Consider the following 15,483-nt stretch of genomic DNA (forward strand, 5'->3'; position numbering starts at 1 on the left):
CGACGCAGCCATGGCTCTAACATTATGAGCCGTGACATGACCCTCAAGAGCCAGCCCAGCCTGGGCGTAAGTGAAGGAAATGCAATCTGCTAGCCAATTGGATATGGTGCGTTTCCCCACAGCCACTCCCCTTCTGTTGGGATCAAAAGAAACAAACAATTGGGCGGACTGTCTGTTGGGCTGTGTCCGCTCCAGGTAGAAGGCCAATGCTCTCTTGCAGTCCAATGTGTGCAGCTGACGTTCAGCAGGGCAGGAATGAGGACGGGGAAAGAATGTTGGCAAGACAATTGACTGGTTCAGATGGAACTCCGACACAACCTTTGGCAAGAACTTAGGGTGAGTGCGGAGGACTACTCTGTTATGATGAAATTTGGTGTAAGGGGTCTGGGCTACCAGGGCCTGAAGCTCACTGACTCTATGAGCTGAAGTAACTGCCACCAAGAAAATGACCTTCCAGGTCAAGTACTTCAGATGGCAGGAATTCAGTGGCTCAAACGGAGGTTTCATCAGCTGGGTGAGAACGACATTGAGATCCCATGACACTGTAGGAGGCTTGACAGGGGGCTTTGACAAAAGCAAACCTCTCATGAAGCGAACAACTAAAGGCTGTCCTGAGATCGGCTTACCTTCCACACGGTAATGGTATGCACTGATTGCACTAAGGTGAACCCTTACAGAGTTGGTCTTGAGACCAGACTCAGACAAGTGCAGAAGGTATTCAAGCAGGGTCTGTGTAGGACAAGAGCGAGGATCTAGGGCCTTGCTGTCACACCAGACGGCAAACCTCCTCCACAGAAAGAAGTAACTCCTCTTAGTGGAATCTTTCCTGGAAGCAAGCAAGATACGGGAGACACCCTCTGACAGACCCAAAGAGGCAAAGTCTACGCTCTCAACATCCAGGCCGTGAGAGCCAGGGACCGGAGGTTGGGATGCAGAAGCGCCCCTTCGTCCTGTGTGATGAGGGTCGGAAAACACTCCAATCTCCACGGTTCTTCGGAGGACAACTCCAGAAGAAGAGGGAACCAGATCTGATGCGGCCAAAAAGGAGCAATCAGAATCATGGTGCCTCGATCTTGCTTGAGTTTCAACAAAGTCTTCCCCACCAGAGGTATGGGAGGATAAGCATACAGCAAACCCTCCCCCCAATCCAGGAGGAAGGCATCCGATGCCAGTCTGCCGTGGGCCTGAAGCCTGGAACAGAACTGAGGGACTTTGTGGTTGGCTCGAGATGAAAAGAGATCTACCAAGGGGGTGCCCCACACCTGGAAGATCTGTCGCACTACACGGGAATTGAGCGACCACTCGTGAGGTTGCATAATCCTGCTCAACCTGTCGGCCAGACTGTTGTTTACCCCTGCCAGATATGTGGCTTGGAGTACCATGCCGTGACGGCGAGCCCAGAGCCACATGCTGACAGCTTCCTGACACAGGGGGCGAGATCCGGTGCCCCCCTGCTTGTTGACGTAGTACATGGCAACCTGGTTGTCTGTCTGAATTTGGATAATTTGGTGGGACAGCCGATCTCTGAAAGCCTTCAGAGCGTTCCAGATCGCTCGCAACTCCAGAAGATTGATCTCCAGATCGCGTTCCTGGAGGGACCAGCTTCCTTGGGTGTGAAGCCCATCGACATGAGCTCCCCATCCCAGGAGAGACGCATCCGTGGTCAGCACTTTTTGTGGCTGAGGAATTTGGAACGGACGTCCCAGAGTCAAATTGGACCAAATCGTCCACCAATACAGGGATTTGAGAAAACTCGTGGACAGGTGGATCACGTCTTCTAGATCCCCAGCAGCCTGAAACCACTGGGAAGCTAGGGTCCATTGAGCAGATCTCATGTGAAGGCGGGCCATGGGAGTCACATGAACTGTGGAGGCCATGTGGCCAAGCAATCTCAACATCTGCCGAGCTGTGATCTGCTGTGACGCTCGCACCCGCGAGACGAGGGACAACAAGTTGTTGGCTCTCGCCTCCGGGAGATAGGCGCGAGCCGTCCGAGAATCCAGCAGAGCTCCTATGAATTCGAGTTTCTGCACTGGGAGAAGATGGGACTTTGGATAATTTATCACAAACCCCAGTAGCTCCAGGAGGCGAATAGTCATCTGCATGGACTGCAGGGCTCCTGCCTCGGATGTGTTCTTCACCAGCCAATCGTCGAGATATGGGAACACGTGCACCCCCAGCCTGCGAAGTGCCGCTGCTACCACAGCCAAGCACTTTGTGAACACCCTGGGCGCAGAGGCAAGCCCAAAGGGTAGCACACAGTACTGGAAGTGACGTGTGCCCAGCTGAAATCGCAGATACTGCCTGTGAGCTGGCAGTATCGGGATGTGTGTGTAGGCATCCTTCAAGTCCAGAGAGCATAGCCAATCGTTTTCCTGAATCATGGGAAGAAGGGTGCCCAGGGAAAGCATCCTGAACTTTTCTTTGACCAGATATTTGTTCAGGGCCCTTAGGTCTAGGATGGGACGCATCCCCCCTGTTTTCTTTTCCACAAGGAAGTACCTGGAATAGAATCCCAGCCCTTCCTGCCCGGATGGCACGGGCTCGACCGCATTGGCGCTGAGAAGGGCGGAGAGTTCCTCTGCAAGTACCTGCTTGTGCTGGAAGCTGTAAGACTGAGCTCCCGGTGGACAATTTGGAGGTTTTGAGGCCAAATTGAGGGTGTATCCTTGCCGGACTATTTGAAGAACCTACTGATCGGAGGTTATGAGAGGCCACCTTTGGTGAAAAGCTTTCAACCTCCCTCCGACTGGCAGGTCGCCCGGCACTGACACTTGGATGTCGGCTATGCTCTGCTGGAGCCAGTCAAAAGCTCGTCCCTTGCTTTTGCTGGGGAGCCGAGGGGCCTTGCTGAGGCGCACGCTGCTGACGAGAGCGAGCGCGCTGGGGCTTAGCCTGGGCCGCAGGCTGTCGAGAAGGAGGATTGTACCTACGCTTACCAGAAGAGTAGGGAACAGTCTTCCTTCCCCCAAAAAATCTTCTACCTGTAGAGGTAGAGGCTGAAGGCTGCCGGCGGGAGAACTTGTCGAATGCGGTGTCCCGCTGGTGGAGCTGCTCTACCACCCGTTCGACTTTCTCTCCAAAAATATTATCCGCACGGCAAGGCGATTCCGCAATCCGCTGCTGGATTCTATTCTCCAGGTCGGAGGCACGCAGCCATGAGTGCCTGCGCATCACCACACCTTGAGCAGCGGCCCTGGACGCAACATCAAAGGTGTCATACACCCCTCTGGCCAGGAATTTTCTGCACACCTTCAGCTGCCTGACCACCTCCTGAAAAGGCTTGGCTTGCTCAGGGGGGAGCGCATCAACCAAGCCCGCCAACTGCCGCACATTGTTCCGCATGTGTATGCTCGTGTAGAGCTGGTAGGACTGAATTTTGGCCACGAGCATAGAGGAATGGTAGGCCTTCCTCCCAAAGGAGTCTAAGGTTCTAGAGTCCTTGCCCGGGGGCGCCGAAGCATGCTCTCTAGAACTCTTAGCCTTCTTTAGGGCCAGATCCACAACTCCAGAGTCATGAGGCAACTGAGTGCGCATCAGATCTGGGTCCCCATGGATCCGGTACTGGGACTCGATCTTCTTGGGAATGTGGGGATTAGTTAAAGGCTTGGTCCAGTTCGCCAGCAATGTCTTTTTTAGGACATGGTGCATGGGTACAGTGGACGCTTCCTTAGGTGGAGAAGGATAGTCCAGGAGCTCAAACATTTCAGCCCTGGGCTCGTCCTCCACAACCACCGGGAAGGGGATGGCCGTAGACATCTCCCGGACAAAGGAAGCAAAAGACAGACTCTCGGGAGGAGAAAGCTGTCTCTCAGGAGAGGGAGTGGGATCGGAAGGAAGACCTTCAGACTCCTCGTCAGAGAAATATCTGGGGTCTTCTTCCTCTTCCCACGAGGCCTCACCCTCGGTGTCAGACACAAGTTCACGGACCTGTGTCTGCAACCTCGCCTGACTCGACTCTGTGGAGCCACGTCCACGATGGGGGCGTCGAGAGGTAGACTCCCTCGCCCACATCGGCGAAGCTCCCTCCGCCGACGTAGTCGGGGAGCCTTCCTGGGAGGCGACGGCAGCCGGTATCGCACGCGGCACCGATGCCGGAGACCTCACCTCGGGCGATGGACCAGCCGGCGCCACGCTCGACGGTACCGGTGGCGCAAGCACCTCCGGTACCGGAGGGGTAGGGCGCAACAGCTCTCCCAGAATCTCTGGGAGAACGGCCCGGAGGCTCTCGTTCAGAGCGGCTGCAGAGAAAGGCATGGATGTCGATGCAGGCGTCGACGTCAGAACCTGTTCCGGGCGTGGAGGCTGTTCCGGGCTGTCCAGAGCGGAGCGCATCGACACCTCCTGGACAGAGGGTGAGCGGTCCTCTCGGTGCCGATGCCTACTGGGTGCCGACTCCCTCGGCGACCCAGAGCTCTCGGTGCCGACACGGGAAGGAGACCGATGACGATGCTTCTTCGATTTCTTGGAACGAAGCATGTCACCGTAGCTTCCCGGCACCGACGAGGAGGACGTAGAATCCAACAGTCGCTTCCTCGGGGCCGAGGCCAAAGGAGGTCGGTCTCGGGGGGGGCTGTACCGCAGGAGACCTCAGGGTAGGGGGAGACCCACCCGAAGGCTCACCGCCACCAGCAGGGGAATGGACAGCCCTCACCTGCACTCCAGACGAAGCACCACCGTCCGACGACATCAGCCGACGAGGTCCCGGTACCACCGACGTCGATGCAGCTATCCGATGTCTCAGCGCCGATACAGAGGGCCGATGCACTCGATGCACTGGCGGCCGAGGATGAAGTTCTGGACGCTGAAGATGTCGATGCACTCGATACCCCCGGTGCCGATGTCGACGAAGAGCCCGAGAACAAAACGTTCCACTGGGCCAATCTCGCTACCTGAGTCCGCTTTTGCAAAAGGGAACACAGACTACAGGCCTGCGGGCGGTGCCCAGCCCCCAAGCACTGAAGACACGACGCATGCCTGTCAGTGAGCGAGATGACCCGGGCGCACTGGGTGCACTTCTTGAAGCCGCTGGGAGACTTCGATGTCATGGGCGGAAATATCACGCCGGCGAGATCAAAAGTCGAAATGGCGGAAAAGGCACCCGAAAAACAAGGGGAAGAAAACTTCGACCCGAGGCCTAAAAGCGGCCTACCCCGACGACGAAAGAAAACTTACCGGGGCGAAAAAGCTGGAAATAGCGGGGGGAAAAAGAGACTGAAGAGTCTCTTTCCACACACAGAATGGTTTTTTTTTTTTTTTTTTTTAAACAACACGAAGAACGCGCGAGGTCGACTTTGCGGGGCACGACACGGCGAAAACACGACCGTACCGAGCGCGGACAAAAGAAGACTGACGAACACGAGCCGGTTCGGGCGGGAAGACGGCCGCGCATGCGCGGTGCGCATGAGCGCGCGAGGACTAGCAAAGGCCTTTGCTAGTAAAGTGTTCCGATTGGAGGGGCTGCCGTGGACGTCACCCATCAGTGAGAACAAGCAGCCTGCTTGTCCTCGGAGAACGTTAATCTCACCCTATATCATTCTCCCTGCTATTAATAGGGGGAGGATGAAAGGTTCTGTTGGCAGCTTGGCAGTGCCCCTGTTTCCTACTGTCCATAAACTGGTAAGGTTGCTGAGGTTTCAGGCTGTCGAAGGCTGAGGTGCCCTAGAGGAGTGCCCGGGTAGATATGCTATTAGACAAAGTTTGCAGGAGTGCCCAGCACATACCCACTTCCACAAACAGATGAAATAGGACAGTGTCTTAGTGCTCAGTGACTGAAGACTGACAAGTTGGAAATTCAGAGAGTGGAGTCAGTGCTCTGCAGTGAGTTCACTGTTATATGTCCTTAAAAATGCCTGTCCTACAACACCTGCATTTATTCTTTCATGTGTGCTTCTGTGACGGATTCTTCCAGAACTTTGACACTGTATATTGAACAATTCCTCCTCCACTCTCTGTGCTCCCTCTGTTCTTGATTATCTTCCACTCAATCTTTCTCTGTTCTCTTTCTCCTTGGTTCTGTCTGTTGCCTCTATTAGTATTGTCATGTCCATCCCCCCCCCCCCCCCCAATGACCTTTAGCTCCTGTTGATGCCCCTTCCTGTTTTATTTTGTATCTATTTAATCCTTCTGGAAGTTTCTTTAATGTTATTTGAGAGAAAGTTTCATATGTGATGGCCACTGTGCTGATATATGCCATATAACAAATATACGTCTCCTTTTCTGTGGGTAGGAATGGAAATGGGAGCGTCGTGGCCTGGTGTCACTTGCGATTGCATCGATCATGGTTATCCTGGAGCCCTGCCCTCGTTGAAGCTACCCTCCGTCAAGGCCTGAGCACAGCCTTGAAAGGCCATGGCATCCCTCTTGCACACCATGGGAACATCTCATCTGCCTCGCTCAGAGGTAGGTGGAGTGCCCGTCCCTGGCCGCCCGCCAAGGGGGCAGGATACCTAAAAGTGCTGCAGATGAACGGCACAATAACCTGCACCCCATGTTGCTGCAGCCGCCAGGCAGAACTTTCTTATGAATATGAGAGAGAGAGAATTATGGGCAGACTTGAATTTCTTTGAAGTACAGTACGCTCTCTCTAGGGATAAGAGCAGACAGACGCATGCAGTGTATTCATCCAGAGAGATCAGTGATGTGTTACCAATTTCTTATCAAGAGGCTCTTACTAGAACCTGCTCAATTCAGCGAGGCATTCTTTGGTTTCATAACTAATTGTAACAAGGAGTTCCTAGGAGCCCTCTTCAGCACTTCACTGATGGAGTATTACCACTAGTCAAGCGGCTCCAGTGCCTCTTTGCCATGAAGGGTGCAACATTGTATTACTAGGACTCTTAGATTACTTAGCAATCTCATCAATTTTTTTTTTTTTGCCATTCATTACATTGCTTCTGACACTTTTTACAAACACCTTTTCTCAATGCATTTCCCACATTTACACTTACCCCACCGATGGGTCTGTCGAACAGATGCTGGGCTCCGAATCCGACAAACAGCACCGAACTGTTGGCTGTTAAAAACCTGGGGGACTCCTTGCACTTTCCTCGGCTCTTAGGTTTCAGAGCCCAAGGAAATAAACACACAACACAGGTTACAAGTATAAAATAATAGCTAAAGCTTTAGGAGTGACCGTCATGCAGCTGCAAACCCAGCAACTTTGCTAGACAGGCTTCTATTTCAGCTGAGCTGTTTTTAGTAACAATTTTCAGGATCCTGATAATATTCTTTGGGAATCAAAAATACAACAAGTATCCTAAGTACAGTGACAGCTTTTGCACAGGTTTATAGTGCTTGAGGTGAAAGTGAGGTGGCACTGGCTTATGGGATCATTCTTGTCTGCACAGGCAGCTGTCCAGGGAAGAGCTTTGCATGTCACAGTGGCCAGTGTGTAAGCAAGGAGAACCCAGAGTGTGACAGCACCACAGACTGCCTGGATGGGTCAGATGAAGCAGACTGCGGTAGGTGAAAACTGAAGGATCCTGCTGTATGTCTGTCTCCCCAAATGCTCCTACTCCTTAGCAGCCTTCAATGCACTGACACAGTTCTAGCTATTTTGAAAGAGACCTGCTGATTTCCCTGGAGGATCATCCTATGTTAAACTATCTTTCAAATATGATATGTGACAAAGACTTTAGCAAAATGCAGCGATTGCAGGGCCTGGAAGTGTCAGGGGAAAGTCCTGCAAAGTGCAGAGAGTACAGGGACTGGACATGCCAGGGGAGACTCCTGCAAAATGTGGACAGTGCAGGGGCTGAAAATTCCTGGAAGGCTCCAGCAAAACCGGAGAGAGGGCAGGGGTTGGAAATGCCAGAGGAGACACTAAGCAGTGCTGAGAGCTCAGGGGCTGGAAATGTCGGGGGAGATTCCAGCTGAACTCGTGCACTGTGAATGCTACAGACTCTGAAGAAATGGATATGTAGTGTAGAATCTGGAAATGAATTAGTTCTCTAGTTTATAAGGTCCTGGAAGCTTGACAGGTTTTTTTTTCATCTCTTTCAGACTGCGGCGACAGGCCTGCAATGCGGAAAGGGAACCGCATTGTGGGTGGCTCAGATGCTTCCAGAGGGGAGTTCCCCTGGCAAGTCAGCCTGAGAGAAAATGATGAACATTTCTGCGGGGCAGCCATCCTCAATGAGCGATGGCTGGTATCTGCGGCACACTGTTTCAATGAGTAAGCACCAAACATAGTCTTTCTAGGGAGGGCCAAGCAACTGTAGATCCCCATTCTCTTTTGTGCATATGGAACTATATGAAGGCATGATATAGACCAGCCAGATGACACAAGACTGAAGAATTGCAGTCAGTTTGTCCCCAGGTTCCTAGAAGATCCAGCCAGATGTCCCTCTGTATTAAACAGAAGCTTGCTCTTTCCAAATTCAAACAAGCAGAAGATCAGGCATCCAGGTTGATTCAAATGGCTCTTGAGCCATGTTCCTGGTCTGTTAAGCCTTCTGGGAATCAGAAGCAACAAGCAAATGGTCTCAAGAATTTACAATAAGCCACAGATTCTGCCACCTGTCAGTGGTGGGTTTTGGGAATGCAGGTGTGTCGGTGATCAAACTTTACCATCTCTGCATCTAGGGGAACTTTCCTGTTGCTGCTGGGAGTATCCATTCAAAAATAATTACATATACCTGAACCTTAGCAAGTGCATAAAGTTTAGTGTGACAAGACCTCAGTGATGCAACTTATTAGCATATCCAATCTTCAGCTATTAAAATTTAAGCACCCACCTCCTCATCGGTCTCCACACAAACAATTTAACAAATTTAGCAACTTTTGTTCAATCCAAAACAGCACTTTTTCTAAATCTTAAATAGAAAAATACTCTTCTGAAAATCTTAAATCAGTCAGTCGGGGACCTCTTCTGACATGAATCATGTATCACCTTCAGGCTATCTCAAGTATTGTCCCCTTACATCGGACCGACCCGTCTCATCAACACAAACTTTCAATGTTACAGACTCAGTATAAGAAGAATGCTGGTGGCCAGGACCTCAATTACTAATCAGTGTGGTTTGTTATAGGAGTGTGGGATGAGATGGTGTTGGATTTTGAATTTAACTATTTGACTTTGAAATCCAAGCTCGAGGCGAGTTACATTCAGTACACCTTTTCTCCTTCAATGGTCAGAGGGAATGCAGGTACACTTAATGGGAGATGTCATCCTGATGGCTCCTAGTGGCAGTACTCTCCTATAGCTTTAGGAAAGCTAAGAAGCTCCCCTGAGCATGTGCGGGAATTCTTGTGCTGAGTTCCATTCCCCTCCTCATCTCAGTTTCACTTTACTGCTCCAGTGGATGACAGTTTGTTCTTCTGCTCTTCACTAAACTCTTCAACATCAAAACAAAAGAAAAAAAAAACAACAACCCCAAAAGAGAAGCTAACATTTCTGACTGGGAATGACTGACAATGGAACTCCACTGGGACCTCCTTAGATACCAGTCGGTTCTCAACTGCCCTCTCTCCTCCCAATGGGCCAGAATCTGGCACCCATGGGAGTAATTTCCCAGGCGGTATCCCCTACATGTGCCAGCAGACTGGCTGCTAAGACCATACTGGCTCCTAGTGCACTATAGAAAACTGGCCTGGTACAGACACAGACATGCTTCACCCCTGACTCCATCGCATTCTTTTGGCCTCTCTACCAAACTGGGTGCAGACCACATGGGGGCTCCCCCATGCCGCAAGCAGCCAGCCTTCATCTGCACCAGTACCTCAGCCCTCTTAGAGATGGGTAAGTGCCACTGAATATTTTCTTGGGGCCTGCTCATTGCCAGTTAACAGGGCAAGAGGCTCTCTTATCCAGTTAACTGGGGTTGAATATTGACCCCCTATGTTTTTCTAGAAACTCTGAGGCTCAATGTCTGTATTAGAATTTGTGGAAGGGATATTGCACCTGACCCCTAGCCCCTAGGCTTGTTTATTGCCCTGGACATATAGAGACAGTACAGAATCACATTCATTCACCTCAAATTTCCCCACAGGAGTGGGTAGAAAAGCCTGCCTCTGGACATCCTGAATGAGAGAAGATCTCCATAACCATCTCACTGTTGCTCTTGTGCTGGTAAAAACCTCTTCAGTGAGAAAGTAAGTAATATGTTCTCTCTTATAAAAGACCATTCTTCCATGATGTGAGAACTGTCCATCCGTACTAGTGAACAACCAGCACTATTCAGAAGGGGACAACCAACTGCTTGCAAAAAAGTAGTCTTTTTCTCAAACCTATTACCCTCACAGAATATTCCAACCTTACTCATGCTCCACGCAACAGCGCCAGCCTGCCCAAACTTATCCTCAGGATCAGAAACCTTGACAGTACAATAGCCTAATGTGTCCTCGACTCTGAAGAAACCCACCCACAGCATTGAAAACAGACTCATATTCTTCAAAGAAGCATGGCAATTAATCACAACAGAAAAGTTAGTAATAAAGATTACCTCTCATGGTTATCACATAACTTCTCCAAAAAATTGTCTAAGCTCCTCTGTCCTCTTCCAACATATCTCTGTCTTCAGTTAGAGCTAGAATCTCTCGTACAAGCCCATGCTGTAGAACAGGCTTGTTCAACCTTTTTTTTTTTAATTGGAAGCCACATTTTATATTTTGTAGCATTTGGAGGACCAAAGCACATACTGTCATATTTTGCAGTGTGTTTCGTAGGATAGTGGCAAAATACGGCAGTGCATCGCCTTCACCCAGTCAGTCTGTCTGTCTGTCTGTCTCTCTCTCATGTACTACCTCAGCCTTCACCCAGTATCTCTCTCTCTGTCGCTTATGTAACCCCAGCCTTCACTCAGTCTCTCTCTCTCTCTATCTTGCTCTCTCTCATGTACCCCCCCCAGAGAAATATGAAGGCAGATAAGAGTCAAATGGCCCATCCAGTCTTCTCATCCTCAGCATTCACTGTCTCTTCCTTTCCCAAAGAGATCCCACGTGCCTGTCCCACGCTTTCTTAAATTCAGACACAGTCCTTGTCTCTACCACCTCCACTGGGAGGCTATTCCACGTGTCCACCACCCTTTCAATGAAAAAGTATTTCCTTAGATTACTCCTGAGCCTGTAACCTCTTAACTACATTCTATGTCCTCTCATTCCAGAATTTTTCTTCATTTGAAATAGGCTCACCTTCTGTACGTTAATGCCACAGACATATTAAAACATCTCTATCATATTTCCTCTCTCCTGCCTTTCTTCCAGAATATACATATTAAGGTCTATAAATCTGTCCCCATATGCTTTATGACAGAGACCACTGACTAAATTTGTAGTCACCCTCTGGACCAACTCCATCCTGTTTATGTCTAATTGAAGGTGTGGTCTCCAGAATTGCACACAGTATTCTAAATGGGGCCACACCAGAGACTTATACAAGGGCACTATCACCTCTTTGTTTCCTGCTGGTCATTCTTCTCCCTGCCGAGCATCATTCTGGCTTTCACCATTGCCTTTTCTACCTGTTTGGTCATCTTACGATCATCAGATATGATCACTCCCAAGTCCCGCAGTTCTTTCATACACAGAAGTACTTCACCCGCTATACTATACTGTTCCCTTGCATTTTTTAACAATACATCTTAGTTGCCAATTTTTGAACCATTCTTCAAGGTTCACTAGATCCCTCCTCATGCTATCCACACTCTGGGGTGTCCACCCTATCACAGTTTGGTATTATCAGCAAAGAGACAAACCTTACCAGATAGTCCTTCCGCAATATCACTTACAAAGATGTTAAAAAGAGCCAGTCCAAGGACCGATCCCTGGGTACACCACCGATAACATCCTGTTCCTCGGAGCAAACTCCATTTACCGTTACCCTCTGTCTCTTTACACTTAACCAGTTTTTAACCCAGTCAGTCACTTTAGGATTCATACCGAGGGCACTCAGTTTATTTATTAACCGCCTATGCGGAACCATAGATTTTTCCTGATGTTTCCAGAGATATTCAGAAGAGACATCAGCAATTTTTATTGCTGAAACCAGGGGTTCTTCAGATAGGAGCTACTTTCTTTTTGTGATATCCCTGTAAATGTGTAGTTAGGTACCAATCAGTTAAATATGTATTTTTTGAACCTTGGCTTTTTTGGCAACAAAACGTATTACAAGGTTTTAGTTAGTACCTTGTGATTGGCTCTCATTTTTGTAAATATGGGAAACCTGTTATGTCAGGTATTTTTGCCTTTTTTCTTTCTTTTTCCTGTTAATAGATACTCCATTGTTTGTAATCTTGGATCCCATAATGTGGACTTGAGTTTGATTTCCAATGTACAATTTTCCTTATTTTTTTTCCTTCGCTGTCATAAATCATCATGGGATCTTAGTTTTTCTGTACAAGTGTTTTTGCTTGGTTGTAAATGAGAAATATTGATTACAAAATTAATAAATAAAAAAATGAATTTGTCTGAGTTCCTTGAGTACCCTTGGATGTATCCCATCGGACCCCATCACTTTGTCTATTTTTAGTTTAGCTAGATTGTCACGAATACCGTCTTCTGAGAATTGGTCCTGGTCTACCACATTAGCATTTGTTTTCTGCGGTCCTACCCCCAGCCTTTCCTCTGAGAACACAGAAAATAAATCATTGTTAAGCAATTCAGGTTTACCATTATCGGTTTCTACATATTCCTCCCCTTCACACTTGACCCTCACAGTGCAATTTTGGCACTTCCTCTTATCACTTACGTATCTAAAAAATGCCTTGTCCCCCAATTTTACCGTATTGGTTATCTTTTCTTCCATTTGCATCTTTACTTTCCTGACAGCTTTTCCAGCTATTTTTGCCTGTCTTCCTCTTTCTGCGATGTCTTGTAAGTTAAGAAGGCTAAACTTTTTTCCCTTACCTTTTCAGCTACTACATTTGAGAACAAAAGTGACTGTCTTTTCTTCTTTTTTTATGTACTTTTCTAACATAAAGGTTTGTCATCTTTAAAATTGCTCCTTTCAGTTTTGCACACTGCTGTTCTACTTCCTTCAGCTGTTCCCATCCAACTAACTCTTCCTTGAAATATTCCCACATCTTGACAAAGTTATCAAGTTGTTCTATGTTTGTCATTGATCCTGGTTTTGGAAATACAACAGAAATTTTATGAAAGAAAGAAAATGAAAACATTAATAGAATTCAAGAAAGCCTGACATGACTATAGATAGAATTCTTAGGGGAAGGGAAAGGAAAGCCGAAAATAGACTTTCAATTAATATCTGCTGTCCTGTTTTGGGAAGGAGCACCTTTTGGATCTCTTGAATGGAATGGAGAGACCCAAGTTGAAGGAGGGCAGTCTTAGGCTGAAGTACCTTCGTAAGGCATAAGAGACACTGTGAGTGGAAGAGTAGCTTAATGGTTACAGCAGGGGGCTGAAAAGGAGGAAGTCAGGGTTCAAATCCTATTGCCACTCTTTGTGATTTTGAACAAGTCACTCAACTCTCCACTGCCTCAGTTAGAAAAACTGAAATTGAAAGTCCTGTAGAGCAAGAAAATGCCTTCTTTATCTGAATGTGACTTGCCTTTAGCTACTGCTGAGAAAGTTGTGAGAGAAATCCAAATCTCTCAATCTCCTACTCGTCTTATTAGTATACAGAAAGCCAGTGAAGGCTTTTACAAGAGTTATTTAAGAGCTATTCACTGCCTTTCAATAGACCATAATTTGATTGTACACTGAGGTGTCCAACCTCAGCCCACACCAGGTTGGGTTTTCAGGATTTACTCAATGAATATGCATGAGATCTATTTGCATACAATGGAGGCAGTGCATACAAAGATCTCATGCATATTCATTGGAGAAAACCTGACTGGATTGCAGCCGTGGACCGAGGTTGGACACCCCTGTCTTAGACCTAGCCTGTGGTCTTCAGAGGAGATGGGGCTATGGAGGTAGTGTTTTGGGGAAAGAAGGTGCCCATGGCTCTCACCCTAAAGAGTAATGTGGTGGTATTGCTTTTTTTCTAATGCTTCTGATCTGCAATGTGCTTTTCTAGTTTTCTAGATCCTGCCATATGGGTGGCATATCTGGGCACTACTGCCCTCAGTGGCACTGACAGCAGCACGGTGAGAGCCAACATCAAAGAAATAATTAAGCACCCATCGTATAATGTGGACACGGCAGACTATGATGTGGCAGTATTGCAACTGGAAAACCCCCTCACATTTAACAAGTACCTTCGGCCTATTTGCCTTCCTTCGGCCACGCACACTTTCCACGTGGGCAAGAAGTGTATCATCTCAGGATGGGGCTACCTCAGGGAGGACAACCGTAAGCAAAGCCTTCAATATAGGAACCAGACTGGGGTTAAAGAGCATGCACCATGCTGGCAAGTGGGGGCTGCAGCTTTTCACTCTCAGGTGGGGCTGTGACTTCTTAAGGAGGGGCTAGGGCTGAAAGACTGAGAAGGTGGAAGGGGGTTGCAGCTCCGGCTGAGACATCTTCACTTTCAGGGTTCTCAATTAATTTATTTATTTAGAACATTTATATCCCACAGATTCCCACCATGGCAGGCTCTATGTGGCGTACAACATTTATGAAAAGAACATCAAACTAATTCTTAGGTCAGAACAGAGAATAAGGTACAGCTTGGGTGGGGAGCAATCAGCAGGAGGAACAAAAGAGGGAACAGAAGGGGGGTTAGTTAGCAGTGGTTTATGCTCTACCACAAAGATAACTCTTAAGGGTCTTCTTGAACAGATTAATGAAATACCTTCCTTGCTAGTCATAATTTTCTATACATTACTCCATATATGGTATTATGTAGCTGTGCAATAATTCAACGGTTCTTGGTTTTTGACTTGTCATTGTATGTGCAGCACTTTTAGAGTGTCTCTGAAGGATGTGCACCTGTGACCCCAGCAGGTTAATGCAGTACCAAGCAGTGAAGCTCAATCCCTGTTACAGTAGCAGGAACTGATATGTCTCAGGAAGAGCAGACAGAAGTGTCCTCCTCTGGGCTTCTGGCTCTCTCAGATTCATCCATTTTATGTATCTTGTGCTGCCAAATGAACTATTGAGTATTAATCAGTACTACATGTGCCTCCTGACATCAACTTTTTATTTCCTCAGTGGTGAAACCAGAGGTTTTACAGAAGGCCACAGTGGCATTGCTGGACCAGACATTGTGTAGAGGCCTGTATAGTAACGCAGTGACTGAGAGGATGGTGTGTGCTGGCTACCTGGAGGGGAAAATTGATTCATGTCAAGTAAGTGAGGAACCTTGGGGAGTGTGCTCTAAGCAAATGAGAAGGCTTTGTGCATAGAAAGTGGGCAGTGAAAGGAATGCTTTTCCAGTACATAGTGAAATGTAGTGGCACTCCATCATACACCGAATGGCAAGCAGAATAAAATGAGACTGACAGAGAAGGCAGTGGCCTGAGGGAAAGCGGTATGGAGGAGTGATGATGGTGGGCGAACACAGTACTTCAGATGAGGTCTCAGTAGCTGTTGCTTCCTTTTCAGACTTATTTGAAAACCTTAAGTTCTCCACAGACACGC

The 15,483-nt window shown here is 48.1% G+C and overlaps 1 protein-coding gene across 6 annotated transcripts in view; it reads left to right on the forward strand.

Annotated features, from left to right (window-relative positions):
• TMPRSS9 (transmembrane serine protease 9) overlaps window positions 1-15,483 on the forward strand; it is a 98,414-nt gene that overhangs the window by 50,300 nt on the left and 32,631 nt on the right. For all 6 annotated transcript variants that reach the window (XM_030220302.1, XM_030220305.1, XM_030220303.1 and 3 more), the window contains exons 5-9: window positions 6,230-6,402; window positions 7,350-7,463; window positions 8,005-8,176; window positions 13,979-14,253; window positions 15,055-15,191. In XM_030220302.1, the coding sequence (XP_030076162.1) occupies window positions 6,230-6,402; window positions 7,350-7,463; window positions 8,005-8,176; window positions 13,979-14,253; window positions 15,055-15,191 (871 nt within the window). The remainder of the gene's footprint in view (window positions 1-6,229; window positions 6,403-7,349; window positions 7,464-8,004; window positions 8,177-13,978; window positions 14,254-15,054; window positions 15,192-15,483) is intronic.

This window comes from Microcaecilia unicolor, chromosome 11 (genome assembly GCF_901765095.1).
Source record: "Microcaecilia unicolor chromosome 11, aMicUni1.1, whole genome shotgun sequence".
Lineage (NCBI taxonomy): Eukaryota > Metazoa > Chordata > Amphibia > Gymnophiona > Siphonopidae > Microcaecilia > Microcaecilia unicolor.